General features: G+C 48.2%; 2 protein-coding genes across 2 annotated transcripts; one reads left to right on the forward strand and one right to left on the reverse strand.

The window, feature by feature from the left end:
• The first annotated feature begins 1,165 nt into the window (after positions 1-1,165).
• LOC121851415 (solute carrier family 22 member 6-A-like) lies at positions 1,166-11,256 on the forward strand. The gene is made up of 11 exons (XM_042345256.1): positions 1,166-1,220; positions 2,141-2,566; positions 5,466-5,569; positions 5,687-5,841; positions 6,328-6,496; positions 7,431-7,554; positions 8,654-8,769; positions 9,299-9,513; positions 10,194-10,302; positions 10,525-10,728; positions 11,160-11,256. Exons 2-11 carry the CDS (start codon positions 2,153-2,155, stop codon positions 11,254-11,256), a joined length of 1,707 nt encoding a protein of 568 aa, XP_042201190.1. The 5' UTR covers positions 1,166-1,220; positions 2,141-2,152.
• Positions 11,257-11,874: 618 nt separating this feature from the next.
• Positions 11,875-14,296, reverse strand: mrpl49 (mitochondrial ribosomal protein L49). The gene is made up of 4 exons (XM_007911822.2): positions 14,184-14,296; positions 12,903-13,059; positions 12,674-12,798; positions 11,875-12,134 (listed from the first exon to the last, which is right to left on the reverse strand). Exons 1-4 carry the CDS (start codon positions 14,241-14,243, stop codon positions 11,988-11,990), a joined length of 489 nt encoding a protein of 162 aa, XP_007910013.1. The 5' UTR covers positions 14,244-14,296; the 3' UTR covers positions 11,875-11,987.
• Between the last annotated feature and the right edge of the window lie 581 nt (positions 14,297-14,877).

Here is a 14,877-nt window from a genome sequence, read left to right on the forward strand (position 1 = left end):
TTATATATTCCACTGCGTTCTGCTGAGTATCGTTTCGTAGAGAATATGTCATGCCGCGCTCTAGAAGCGCATGTTCGAAAGTTCATATATGGATCATCCAGAACTCTGCAGCTCGTGTCCTCTCCTGCTCCGTGACCCCATGATTATACACATGAGAAAGAGGGGAGCGAGAATGTGGGGGGGGGGGAGGTGGGGGAGGGGAGCGAAGGTGAGGGGGTTTTATTGTTTCTAAGTAGAAAAAACCATAGCAACACATTAGCGTTACACAAGGAGCAGGAATGTTTTAATCTTTAACGTTATCCCTAACCAAACAAAACTGATCATTAAAGTCCTGTAAATATGGATCACAGGTCAGAAGGAGCCTGGCTCGGTCACTGGTGCTTTTACCTCCAACTCGGAGACAGTTTGTGGGTTCAACCCACCCCCCACGTCAGCAGCTCTCCAGCTCACAGTCCGGGCTGACAACAGCGACTTGTACTTATAATAATAATAATCCTTGTATTCAATATGGTGACTTCTCATGTCGGAACGACGTCTCAGAACGCTTCACAGGATACACTGTGACACAAAGGAGACTGTATTCCGTGGGTGAAACGCGGCAGCCGACTGCACACATCAGTGTCCGCAAACAGCCACATGTCCCATAAACAGAACTGGATGGAGCCCGGTCCTCTCGCTTGCGAGGCGGGAGCTCCAAATACTAAAGGACTTCAAATTGCATCATATCATGTTGACCCAGACAGTCTCTCTCAGAGGCTGATAACAGTCACAGACAGTTATAAGTCCTCGCGATAACGTTAGCTCATGATTGTCTCTTGAGAGGATTTGGACAGACATCGATGGACCTGGATTTCTCACCCAGTGCTGGTGAAACTTGAACCTTTGACTGTCAGTGAGAACCACCCTCTGCCCCACCAACCCCAACTCCCCGTCCTGTCCTCTGCTGCCTCCAGGAACATTCAAGACAATTCCATTAATGCTAAAGTTTAGCTGAGATTCCGAGAGAAAAGTAACTGTGTGACGGCGAGATTAGCCATTGCTTAAATCCAACAATTCTCCGAAAAGCCAAATACACACACACACGTCTCGGCCAATAAGTCTCTGTAACCTGCTCCGTCACTCAGTCAACACCGAACTCTCAGCTCTCTCTCTCCTCTCTTCTCTCATTCACCGACTCTCAGTCCACAACAGTCTCTCGGTCATCAACAGCCTCGGAGTTAGTAAAGTCTCTCTCTCTCTCGGTAACTGTCTCTGTCAGTAAACTATTTCTTTAAGTAACAATCTCTCTCTCAGTAACAATCTCAGTAACAGGGTCTCTCAATAAGAATATCTCTCAGTACAATCTAACAATCTCCAGTAACAATCTCAGTAACATCTCAGTATAACTCTCTCAGGAACAATGTATCTCAGTAACATCTCATTAACAATGTCCCTCAGTAACAATGTCTCTCAGTAACAATCTCTCAGTAACAATCTCTCTCAGTAACAATGTCTCAGTAACAATCTCAGTAACAATCTCTCTCAGTAACAATCTCTCAGTAACAATCTTAGTAACAATCTCTCAGTAACAATGTCTCTCAGTAACAATCTCTCCCAGTAACAATGTCTCTCAGTGACAATGTCTCTCAGTGACAATGTCTCTCAGTAACAGTGTCTCTCAGTAACAATGTCTCCTCCAGTACAATGTCCTCTCAGTAACAGTGTCCTCTCCAGTAACAGTCTCTCATAACAATCTCTCAGTAACAATGTCTCTCCAGTAACAATCTCTCCAGTAACAATCGTCTCAGTAACAATGTCTCTCAGTAACAGTGTCTCTCAGTAACAAGTGTCTCTCAGTAAACAGTGGTCTCTCCTCAGTAACAATGTCTCTCAGTAACAATCTCTCTCAGTAAGTGTCCCTCAGTAACAATGTCTCTCAGTAACAATGTCTCTCAGTAACAATGTCTCTCAGTAACAATCTCTCCAGTAACAATGTCTCTCCAGTAACAATCTCTCAGTAACAATGTCTCTCAGTAACATGTCTCCCAGTAACAGTGTGTCTCTCAGTAACAATGTCTCTCAGTAACTATCTCACTCCAGTAACAGTGTCTCTCAGTAACAATCTCAACTGATGCTCTGTTCTGTTCTGCCGCTGACGCAGAGGTTTTCCACGATGGGATTTACTGACCTGCTGGAGATGGTGGGGAGCACTGGAAGGTTCCAGATGGTTCACGTCACGTTGCTGGCGCTGCCGGTGTTAATGATGGCCAGTCACAACCTGCTCCAGAACTTCGTGGCTGCCGTTCCTGATCACCGCGCCGTATCCGTGCGGACGCCCCTCGGCAACGCTTCCCGGCAAAGTCCCGGGAACGTGACGGGCGAAGTGCCGGCCGAGGAGCTGCTCCTGCCGGTGTTCATCCCCCTGGACAGGGAGGGCCGCCCGGAGAGGTGCCGGCTGTTTGCTGAGCCTCAGTGGCAATTCCTGGATCCCAACCGCACCCACGAGGACGGCAGCTCCACCACACGGCCGTGTACGAATGGATGGCTGTACAGCCACGGGGACGTCACCAGCACCATCATCAGCGAGGTCTGTGCGTGTCCGTGTATGTATCTGCGTGTGTCTGTCTGTGTCACCACCACCATCATCATCACCGAAGTCTGTGTGTGTGTGTGTCTATGTGGCAGCCACCATCGTCACCAAGGTAGGCGTGTCTGAGTCCAGAAAGTTGTGGATTCAAGCCCCCACACCTGGACGTGGAAACACACAGCCTAAGCTGATGCTCTAATGCTGGGGGAGGGGGGTGCATTGTCAGATCTACTGTCCTTCGGATGAGATGTTAGACCCACTCCCTTGGCCGACTGTTCAAGTGGACACTGAAGATCTTCTGCGGCGTTATTCGAAAAGAGAATTGAGTTTCTCTCTCTTTCTCTCTCTCTCTCCCAGTGTCTGCCCAACAATCTCCCAAATAAAATTGCTCATTCACTCCACAACTGTGTGTGGGGACGCTGCTGTGCACAATCGGCTGCCGCGTTTCGTCCACAAAATACAGTCACTACACTTCACTGTATATTCTGCAAAGTGCTTTGAGACGTCTCGAAGATGTGATGAGGCGCCGGGTCAAATGCAAGGATTATTATTGCTACTATTACTATTGTTGGCTTGTAGGTACTTGTGTGTGTGTGTGTGTGTGTGTGTGTGAGCCTGGCTCAGTTATTAGTAAAGAAACCTTTCACTTCTAAGTCAGGATGTTACAGATATGTTGACCTGCACACAATGATAAGGTGTCCGCTAGTTAACAATATCTAGCGATGTTTAACCTGAAGGAATCCGACATCGATGGACCTGGATTTCTCACCCAGTGCTGGTGAAACTTGAACCTTTGACTGTCAGTGAGAACCACCCTCTGCCCCACCAACCCCAACTCCCCGTCCTGTCCTCTGCTGCCTCCAGGAACATTCAAGACAATTCCATTAATGCTAAAGTTTAGCTGAGATTCCGAGAGAAAAGTAACTGTGTGACGGCGAGATTAGCCATTGCTTAAATCCAACAATTCTCTGAAAAGCCAAATACACACACACAACGTCTCGGCCAATAAGTCTCTGTAACCTGCTCCGTCACTCAGTCAACACCGACTCTCAGCCTCTCTCTCTCTCTCTGTCTCTCTCAGCGACTGAGTTAGTCTCTCTCACTCACATGCTCTCTCTCTCACACTCAGTCCTTCTCTATCAGTCTCACACACACAGACACACAGACAAGTACACACACACACACACACAGACGCAGACACACACATTCTCTCTCAGCGTCTCTCAGTCTGTAGCAGCTGAAGCTGAGTGACAGATCGATGGGGTTTGATGATCTGCTGGACGATGTTGGAGGTTTTGGGAAGTTCCAAATCACATACACTTTGTTGTCATTATTGCCGGCTTTGACCAGCATGAGTCATGTCCTGCTCCAGAACTTTGTGGCTGTCGTTCCTGATCACCGCTGCCGTATCCGTGCGGACGCCCTCGGCAACGCTTCCCTGCAAAGTCCCGGGAACGTGACGGGCAAAGTGCTGGCCGAGGAGCTGCTCCTGCCGGTGTTCATCCCCTTGGACAGGGAGGGCCGCCCAGAGAGGTGCCGGCTGTTTGCTGAGCCTCAGTGGCAATTCCTGGATCCCAACCGCACCCACGGGGACGGCAGCTCCACCACACGGCCGTGTACAGACGGATGGCTGTACAGCCACGGGGACGTCACCAGCAGCATCATCAGCGAGGTGTGTGTGTGTCTGTGTGAGTGTGTGTCACAGTCACCACCATCATTACCGAGGTAGGAGAGAGCATCTATGTTCAAGGTCTTCATGAGTTCCCTGCAGATCAGTGGCTCACATCACAAGCGAGAAGATCTGGGTTCAATTCCCGGGCATGTCAGCGCCAAACATTGGGCAAGTTTCCTTACTCCACACACCCACACCACTCGCAATAAGTAGGAACCCACTTGTTAGTCAATTGACAGATCGCTTTCCTGGTGTAATAATCTCTTCACAATAATTGATAGTTTGGTCACTCAATCCACGACTGTTTGAGGCATCTCAAAGGCACCATATCAAATACAAGGATTATTAATAGTAGTAGTTTAAGGCTGAGGACCCAGTTTATACTGTTATCACAGGATACACTGCGAGGTGTAGTGACTGTGTGATTGCAATTTCCCACAAACAGCCATGAAGTGAGTGACCAATTTGTATCTGGGGAATGTCGGCCAGGACACTGGGAGAGAGAGAGAGAGAAACTCCCTTCTCTTTTCAAGCAGTCGCCGTGGGAGATCTTTAACAACCACCCAACTCGGCAGACGGGGAAAGTTTAAAGTTTAAAGCCTCACCCGAAGGACGGCGTCTCTGACATCGCGACACCACCCGCCCCAGCACGGGGTTGGAGCCTGGGCTTAGACTGTGATTCCTGGCGTGGAGGCTCAAACCTTCTGACCAGGAGGCGAGAGTGTGAGTGACTGAGCCAGGCTGACACACAAAGTCTTTGTTATCACATAGAGAACATGTACAAGTGATCAGATTTGACAGGTCGGGTGGTTCCAGCTGGACAAGCAGCGGGAAAGCTTGGCCAGACAGACAGCACTCTCTGACCCTCTCTCTCTCGATGGCCAAGCTGTGTGTGGATTTAGCTGGTTAGACCCCAGCAGTTACCCCCAATGCACAACCTGCACCTAATGCTCTCCGGAATTAAGTAAGCAGGGGGGCGTCCTATCTCTGGCATTTCTATGTGTAGGTGGGATGCATGGAATTTTCAGTTGGGTTTGGAGTCTCTTTAACCACAGTGCTGGGTTTCCACGTGTGTCAGACACCCGGCTGGTCAGTGATGGGTTTCCGTGTGTGTGTGTGTGTCAGACACCCGGCCGGGCAAAAGAAAAGCGATCAGGTGATTGTTCCTCACCCAGTGTGTAAGACTGTTGTGTTGTCAGTGACTCTGAGCCGTTCTCGCCCCGACAGTGGGACCTGGTGTGTGATCAGCGATCTCTGAAACAGATGTCACAATCTATCTACATGAGCGGAGTATTGGTGGGAGCCATCGTAATGGGCCAAATGTCTGACAGGTGAGCACCAGGCAAGTGCTCTAATCACGACACTCCGCAATGTGACCGTGTAAACAGGGGAAGGCGAGGTGGGAACCCTGGCCTCTCTCGCTGACGTGTTGTCGTGTTTCTCCGCAGGTTTGGACGCCGCCCTATCCTGCTCTGGTCTCACTTACAGCTGGCGATCACCGGAACCTGTGGCTCCTTCTCCTCGAGCTTCCCCCTGTTCTGTTTCTGGAGGTTCATGTGCGGAGTGGCTGTGTCTGGACTCATCCTCAACTCGTTCTCTCTCAGTGAGTAAAACTCGCCAATCGTTTACCTGGTTTGTGGTGTTAATCATAATAATAACCTTTACGTTTGACACAGTGCCTCATCACGTCTTTTGAGACATCTCAAAGCGTTTCGCAGAATTCATGACAATTGGACAATCCCTCCAAAAATAACAATAATAATGTGGTCACTTCAATCCACGACTGTTTGTGGGGACGCTGCTGTGCGCAATTGGCTGCCGCGTTTCGCCCACAAAATACACAGTCAATTACACTGTAACCTGTGAAGCGCTTTGAGTTGTCTCGAAGATGATAATATAATAATCTTTGCGTTTGATATAGCGCTTTTCACGTCTTCGAGACGTCTCAAAGCGCTTCACAGAATATACTGCAAAGTGAATTGACCGTATATTTGTGGGCGAAATGATAAGGCGCTGTAACAAATGCAAGGATTATTATTATTATAATTATTATTAATAACGCTTTCCTGATTTCCTGAACTCCCGACAGCGGTTGAATGGATTCCAACTAAAGTGCGGACGTCTGTGGCAACGCTGAATAATTACAGTTACACGATTGGGCAGTTCCTCCTGGTTGGCTTGGCGTACGCACTAAGGAATTGGCGTTGGCTACAGTTCGCAGTGTCCGCCCCCTTCTTCATCTACTTCCTATACTCCTGGTAATGTCAGCCATTAACACTGCCTCTCACCGCAGGTCGCCAAGACCCTGATCTGTGGTTTCATTACTTCCCGGCTTGACTACACCAACTGCCTGCTCACTGGACTTCCCAACTCTTCCCTCCATAAGTTGCAGATCATTCAGAACCTCTGCAGCTCGTGTCCTCTCCTGCATCAGGCTCCGGGAGACTATCAACCCCGTTCTTGCCCGGCTTCACTGGCTCCCCATCCCACAGAGAATTAAGTACAAAACCCTTGTTCTTATCTTCAAGAGCCTTCCAAGGTCTTGCTCCCCCCACCTCTCTGACCTAATCATCCCAGATCAGCCTGTCTGCTCCCTCTGCTTGGCGGACACCAGCCTGTTTCAGGTCCCCGCACTTCCCACCCCACCATTGGTGGTCGGGCATTCAGCATCTCTGCCCCCAAACTCTATCCCGCAATCCCTTGCATTACCCCCTCTCTTGCCACCTTTAGGTCCTATCTGAATACCCTCTTCTTCGATGGTGCCTTCGGCCACCCTCCTACCCCCAACCGCCTGCCCCCACCCTCCTGCTCCCACCTTCCTATCTCCCCACCCACTTGCCCCCACCCTCCTACCCCCACCCTTCATGCCCTCCACCCCCCCGGGTACATTTTTCTGATGTAAAAGGAGTTGTGTAGATGTCTGTTGTTGTTGTTGTTGGGGGAGAGCAGCCTAATCTCACTCAGCAATAACTAAAACTCACGGACACCCATCATGGAGCTTCAGGGTCTCCAAATCCAACTGAGAATTCCATAAAACCGGCGATGGTGGAATGGAGAGCGCGAGAGACAAGCAGGAGGCTGGAGCCAGCTGAACGGGAGCAGTGGGTAGTGGGTAGGGGAGTAAGGAGGTGGGAGAGGTAGGGAGGTGTCCTGTGTCTGTGCCTTCGTTGTTAACCCCTCGATCCCTGGCAGGTGGTTCCCGGAGTCGGCACGATGGCTGATAATGAACGACAAAGCCGATGTGGCCGTGAACCAGCTGAAGCGAGTGGCCAGGCTGAATGGCAGGGAGGCCGAGGGCAGCAAACTCACAGCCGCGGTGAGTCGGTGGGTGGGTGAGTGGGTGGGTCGGTCAGTCACGTTTCGCATTCCTCTCCTGCTTCCAGCATCTAGCATAGTGATCAGAGCATAATTAAAGCGAGAGGACCAAGGTTCAATTCCCAGTAATAATCCTACCAAAATTAATAAATAATAATAATGTGTTCACTCAAACCGCAACTGGAATTGTGGGCAAATTTGTTAACCAGCAGTAAGTAGGAACCTGGTTGTTAGTTGATCGACGGACCGCTTTCAAATAAATGTTGATCACACAATGTCCTTCCAGGCAGGGCGAAAGCTTCAGGGGCTGAGAGCTTCAGGGGCTGCGAACTTCAGGGGCTGAGAGCTTCAGGGGTTATTATAGTGATGTAAATCTATCTGTATTATCTGCTTCAATTGCCACTTGTGGGAGTGAGTTCTGCATAGTGCTGCCCTCTGTCTGAAGAAGTTCCTTCTAAATTCTCTATTTAGAGAATTCAATCCTCAATCCTCCAGTCACTGTCTTATACTCGTGTTTCTCCGTGAAGTCTCGGTCACCAATAGGAACCACCTATTTGAGCTGTAAAACCGTGTTGTATTGGTTTCACTTGTGGTATTGCAATCAGTGCTGTAGCTCAGGTGGAGTCCTGTAGCTCAGTGGTTAGAGCACTCGCTTTGCAAGCGGAGACCTGGGTTCAATTCCATGCGAAACCTTGGCAAGTTTCCTTACTCCACACAGAGCCTAATAATAATCCCTCCAAAACAAAACAATAATAAATTGGTCATTTTTAATCCACGACTGTTTGTGGGACACTGCTGTGCGCAATTGGCTGCCGTGTTTCGCCTATAAATATTCTGTCAATTCACTTTACAGCATATTCTGTGAAGTACTTTGAGACGTCGAGAAGATGTGAAAAGCGCTATATCAAATGCAAGGATTATTCTTATTCTTATAACTGTTCGTGGGACACTGCTGTGTGCAATTGGCTGGTGTGTTTTGCCCACAAAAAATACACAGTAAATTTACACTTTACAGTGAAGCACTTTGAGATGTCTCAATGACACTATATCAAATGCAAGCATTATTATTATTATTATATGATGGTTGTATTTCCCCACAGATTGTTAAGTCACATATGGAAAAAGAACTTTCAAAATGCAAGACTGGTTACAGTGTGACCGACCTGTTCCACACCCCCGTCATGCGAAGGACGGCCTGTTGCACGATGGTAGTTTGGTAAGTTGTTGGCCTGAGAACATAAGAATTACTAGACAAAAGAAGACAAGTTCCATCCAGTTTGCCGTCCACTATCCTGGCAGTCACGAGACATGTCGTGTCCCAAACTATAATAATTATAATAATAATCCTTGCATTTAATACAGCACCTTATCACATCGTTGACATGTCTCAAAGCGCTTCACAGAATATACTGTAAAGTGTAGTGGCAGTGTTTGCACAGCAGTGTCCCACACACAGTCGAGCATTGCGTGACCAACATTTATTTGAAGGGTTTATTATCTCCGGAAAGCGATCCGCCGATCGACTAAACCAGGTTCCTACTTACTGCTGGTAAACAGAGGCGTGTGTGTGCAGTAAGGAAACTTGCTTAAGGTTTCGCCCTGACCCGCCTGGGAATCAAACCCGGGTCCTCTCACTAATCACTATACTACAGGACTCCATTGTTTGGGACACATTTCAAGCAAAGGCTAGGATAGTGGAGATGGTCCTTGGTCTTCTTTCATCTTACGTTCTGTTCTCCACCCAGGTTCTCAGTGAGTTTCGCCTATTATGGATTATCCATAGACCTGCAAGGTTTCGGGGTGAACATTTATCTGATTCAGATGATCTTCGCTGCTGTTGATATTCCAGCTAAATTGGTTGGTGTCGCTACCATGAGTCTGATTGGGCGACGGTTTACTCAGGGCTCGTCTCTCATCTTGGCCGGCACCATTATCATCATCAACATCTTCATTCCTCAAGGTAGGGGGTCACGCTCCCTCCCTCCTCCCTCCATCTTCACTCCCTCCTCCCTTCATACTCCCTCCACCCATCCATCCTCCTTCCCTCCACCCACCCTCTCCCTTCATTCTCCCTCCCTCCATCCACTACCTTCTCTTCTTCCTCACAAGAGGCTGAGGGTGTTCAAATTGGCTGCTGCGTTTTGCCCACAAAATATACATTCACTACACTTTACAGTGTATCCTGTGAAGCGCTTTGAAACATCTCAAAGATGTGATAATGCGCTGGGTCAAAAGTCAGGATTATTATTACTGTTGTTATTGTTATTATTGCCAGTTATGCTCATTGTCCTTGTGCAGTCCTGTAGCTCAGTGGTTAGAGCACTCGTCTTGCAAGCGAGATACCTGGATTCAATTCCGGGCAGAGGGCGAAACCTTGGGCAAGTTTCCTTACTCCACACGCCTGATAATAATCACTCCAACAAAACAATAATAAATTGGTCATTTTTAATCCACGACCGTTCGTGGAACACTGCTGTGCGCAATTGGCTGCCGCGTTTCGCCCACAAATATTCAGTCAATTCACTTTACAGCATATTCTGTGAAGCTCTTTGAGACATCGAGAAGACGTGAAAAAAAGCGCTATATCAAATGCAAGGATTATTATTATTATATTATTATTATTGTCCATTTCTCCTCCAGAAATGAGCAATTTACGCACCTCATTCGCTGCGATTGGGAAAGGATGTCTTGCAGCTAGTTTCAGCTGCGCCTATTTACACGCAGGAGAACTGTACCCTACTGTGGTCAGGTGTGTAGCCGTGTCCCTATCACACACTAACTCCTGATAACAAGACACATGGCGCTGTCGCACACTAACTCCTGATAATAAGACCCCATCTTAAGACAGGGTTGAAGACATGATAAAGTGCTTTACCAAATGCCAATATTATTATTGTTATTATTGTTTGACTAGTGGGTTAATAGATTGACTGACTGATTGATTGATTGATTATATTGGGCACGGCTGCAGGCAGACAGGGATGGGGCTGGTCAGTTCGATGGCCAGGATTGGATCCATGGTGGCCCCGCTGGTGAAGATGACTGGTGATTACGTTTCCTTTTTGCCGATGGCAATATACGGTGGAGTTGCCGTCCTCGCTGGGATTGTGGCCTTTTTCCTCCGGGAAACGTTGAACATTCCTTTGCCAGAATCGATTGAGGGGGTGGAGAGCAGGTATGTGAGACATAGAACAGGAGGAGGCCAATCAGCCCCTTGAGCCTGTTCCACCATTCTATAAGATCATGGCTGATCTGTACCTCAACTCCAATTACCCGCCTTTGCCCCGTATTCCTTGACAACCTGACCTAACAAACAAATCCCAACGAAATTCCTTCAAAAAAATGTAAAACATTAATCTGTACAATGTAGATGGATCCAGCCATAATCCAAAGGCTTCCATCCCAACAATCTATCTCTGGGATTTCCAAGCGTAGATGGGATGAATGGAAATCTCAGTTGGGATTGGAGACTCTTGAAGCATGGAGATTGGTTTCCGTGTGTGTTAGACCCCCGGGTGGCCAAATAAACTGCTCCTGACATTGCTGACCGCTGAACATGAGTTGCCATACCATAACGAGGTATCAATCTTGTGATTTCCTCTCCAGCTGGAAAAAAAAGATGCAAAAGGAAAGCGAGCCCAAGAATGAGGAGATCTCTCTGCGGGAAACACCTCCCCCCTCGCTGATGACACAGACTATCTGACCCTATGTGACCTCTCTATTTCACACTCTGAGCTCTGTCCCCCGTGACCTCTCTCTCTCTATCTCTCTCTCACTCAAAGCTGCCTGGTCACATTTCACAGCTCGACACACAAATACCAATCGCACTTTCTATCCCAAATTAATAAATCACTGAGTATCTAAACATTAATATCACTGTTTATTATTAATAAAAAATCTATGTATTTGACACAGAGCCGTAACGGGTTCTTGAGACAAACTCAAAGCACTTCACAGAATATATTGTAAAGTGTAGTGACTGTATTTGGAGGTAGGTACGACAGCACAATGTGTACACAGCAGTTTCCCACAAATACCTATGGAGTGAGCGACAAATTTTATTTGGGGGATTATTGACACGGGGACGAGAGAGAGACAGAGAGGGAGAGAAACTCCCTTCTCTATTCCAATAGTGCCGCAGGAGATTTTTAATGTCCACCTGAACATGCAGGTGGAAGCTCGTTTTAACGTCTCATCTGACGGACGGTGTCTCTGACAAAGCAACACCGTCCAGCACTGCATTGGATCGTCAGCTTCAACTGTGATTCCAAGTCTTGACATGGGGACTTGAAAATAGAATAACTCACACAAACACACAAAAGGAAATCATTGATTTTGTTGTCAGTTTCAATAGATATTTCCACACCCGAGGCCAGGCTGATCTTGCTGTTCCACACAATGAGCAGAAACGGGTCTTTCAGCCCAGATGTGACGTCAGAATCCTTTCTCCATCAGCCACGATTTCAGCTCGGAATCAAAGTAACCTTTAATGCGAATGTTCATCGTCACTTCATTGACCTGAACCTGAGGTGGTTTCCCTGTCATTGTTGTGAGGAACTCAGTGATGTCTTTTTCTAGCTCCTGATCAATAATAATATAATAACAGTAATAATAGTAACAATAATATAATAACAGTAATAATAATAATAACAGTAATAATAACAATAGAATAACAGTAATAACAATAATAATAACAATAATATAACAGTAATAATAACAATAATAATATAACAGTAATAATAACAATAATAATATAACAATAATAATAAACAATAGAAATGGTAATAATAACAGCAATGATAATAATCCTTGCATTTGATACAGCGCCTTATCATGTTGTCAAGACGTCTCAAAGTGCTTCACAGAATATATTGTAAATTGAATTGACTGTGTATTTTGTGGGTGAAACACGGCAGCCAATTGCGCACAGCAATGTCCCACAAAGAGTAGTAGATTGAGTGACCAAATTTTCTTTGAGGGATTATTACCTCCGGAAAGCGATCTGCCCTCACACACGTACAAACACATATCACTGCACCCCCCCCCCACTCCACACACATACACAATTGTTTATGATCAGATGAGGCAGACAGAGCAGACAGACAGGAAGTGGTCCTTACCCAAATATCTCCCTCAATTTTCCTGATGATGGTCATCTTCCTGTTGCCGTGGGTGATGTCTGTGTAAACGGGGACATTGTGCATCCGGGATCTCCTCACAGTGTAGGGCAAGTCAGGGAGCGGGTCTGAGGAACGCAACACACAGTGGTCAGTGTAGGGCAGGTCACACACACACACACACATACACGCACTGAGCCGACTGACACATAGTCACTACATGGGTTCTGACCTTGTGGGGGCTGCCAGCCTGAGGGGGTGGGGTAGTGGCTGTGATGAGGGGGGGTGGGTACGGTGGAGGCCGGGATCAGCCTCTCCACAAACCGAAATTCTTCCACAGACTCCACGATCCCGGGATAGACCGGTCCAGTCAGCGAGCGGCTCCATGTCTGTAACAACAACAGCTGGATTTATACAGCGCCCCTCACTGTGTAAAGGGGTGTGTGAATATGGAGTGTGTATGGGGTGTGTATGGAGTGTATATGGGGTGTGTACGGGGTGTGTACGGGGTGTGTAGGGTGTATAATAATAATAATAATCCTTGCATTTGATATAGCGCTGTTCACGTCAGGAGGACGTCCCAAAGCGCTTCACAGAACACACTGTAAAGTGAATTGACTGTATATTTGTGGGCGAACGCGGCAGCCAATTGCGCACAGCAATGTCCCACAAACAGTCGTCGATTGAAAATGACCAATTTATTATTGTTTTGTTTTGGAGGATTATTATTAGGGCTCTGTGTGGGGTAAGGAAACTTGCCCAAGGTTTCGCCCTCTGCCTGGAATTGAACTCAGGTCTCTCACTTGCAAAGCGAGTGCTCTAACCACTGAGCTACAGGACTCCACGGGGTGTGTTTAGGGTGTATATGGGGTGTGTGGGGGGTGTGTAGGGTGTATATGGGGTGTGTGGGGGGGTGTAGGGTGTATATGGGGTGTGTGGGGTGTATATGGGGTGTATATGGGGTGTGTGGGGGGTGTAGGGTGTATATGGGGTGTATATGGGGTGTATGGGGGTGTATATGGGGTGTATAGGGTGTATATGGGGTGTATATGGGGTGTGTGGGGTGTATATGGGGTGTGTAGGGTGTATATGGGGTGTATATGGGGTGTGTATAGGGTGTATATGGGGTGTGTGGGGGGTGTAGGGTGTATATGGGGTGTGTGGGGGGTGTAGGGTGTATATGGGGTGTGTGGGGGGTGTAGGGTGTATATGGGGTGTGTGGGGGGTGTAGGGTGTATATGGGGTGTGTGGGGTGTATATGGGGTGTGTGGGGGGGTGTAGGGTGTATATGGGGTGTATATGGGGTGTGTGTAGGGTGTATATGGGGTGTGTGGGGGGTGTAGGGTGTATATGGGGTGTGTGGGGGGTGTAGGGTGTATATGGGGTGTATATGGGGTGTGTGGGGGGTGTAGGGTGTATATGGGGTGTGTGGGGGGTGTAGGGTGTATATGGGGTGTGGGGGGGGGTGTAGGGTGTATATGGGGTGTGTGGGGGGTGTATATACATTACTTACCGGGAAGCGGGTGTATACGGAGCTCAGCTCCGGGAGGAGACGGCTCCAGTTCCGCGCCATTTTCCCCGCGGCATTAGAAGGTGGCGTCCTGCGTCATCACGTACTGGAAGCCCTGGGTGACGGCGTCCTCGTCATCGCGTGGTGTCCTACCTACGTCAGGATCGTTTAGTGTGTGACGTCATCGGAGGGGGAGGTGACATCATTGGTGGGCGGGGGAGGTGACGTCACTGGTGGGTGGGGAGGTGACGTCATCGGTGGGGGGGGGGGTGAGAGCCAAACCCAACACAGGAGCCTCTCTCGCTCGCCCCCGAGGTCCTGTCAACGCTCCGCAGACCCAGTGCAGTGGTCCGTGCGCTCGCCTCGCCCGCAGCTTCCATCCCCGGGCCACGGCAAATCTTTGGTAAGTCTCCTTCCTCCACACGAGCCTCGGTCAGCAGGAAATCCGCTGGTCAGTTCATTGGGAGAATCACTTTCCGGGGGGTGGGGGGGTAATAATTGCACTATATAAAAAAATTGGTCACTCAACCCACGACTGTTTGAGGGGACGTCATTGGGCGCAATTAGCTGCCGCGTTTCGCTAACCAAACACACAATCATTACACTTTACAGTGTATCCTGTGAAGCGCTTTGAGACGTCTTAAAGTGATAAAGGCGCTGTATCAAATGCCAGTAGTATTATTATTATTAGTGGAGA

The sequence above is a fragment of the Callorhinchus milii genome, unplaced genomic scaffold (assembly GCF_018977255.1).
Source record: "Callorhinchus milii isolate IMCB2004 unplaced genomic scaffold, IMCB_Cmil_1.0 Scaffold37, whole genome shotgun sequence".
Lineage (NCBI taxonomy): Eukaryota > Metazoa > Chordata > Chondrichthyes > Chimaeriformes > Callorhinchidae > Callorhinchus > Callorhinchus milii.

Bases quoted from the DNA above. Each gene is read 5' to 3' on its own strand.
- mrpl49 (XM_007911822.2), bottom strand. From the start codon at position 14,243: ATGGCGCGGAACTGGAGCCGTCTCCTCCCGGAGCTGAGCTCCGTATAC. The intron at 13,060-14,183 runs GTAAGTAATGTA...TTGTTGTTACAG, and splicing joins CCGTATACACCCGCTTCCCG to ACATGGAGCCGCTCGCTGAC. The intron at 12,135-12,673 runs GTAAGGACCACT...ATTATTGATCAG, and splicing joins AAATTGAGGGAGATATTTGG to GAGCTAGAAAAAGACATCAC.
- LOC121851415 (XM_042345256.1), top strand. From the start codon at position 2,153: ATGGGATTTACTGACCTGCTGGAGATGGTGGGGAGCACTGGAAGGTTC. The intron at 5,842-6,327 runs GTGAGTAAAACT...AACTCCCGACAG, and splicing joins CCTCAACTCGTTCTCTCTCA to CGGTTGAATGGATTCCAACT. The intron at 9,514-10,193 runs GTAGGGGGTCAC...TTTCTCCTCCAG, and splicing joins CAACATCTTCATTCCTCAAG to AAATGAGCAATTTACGCACC.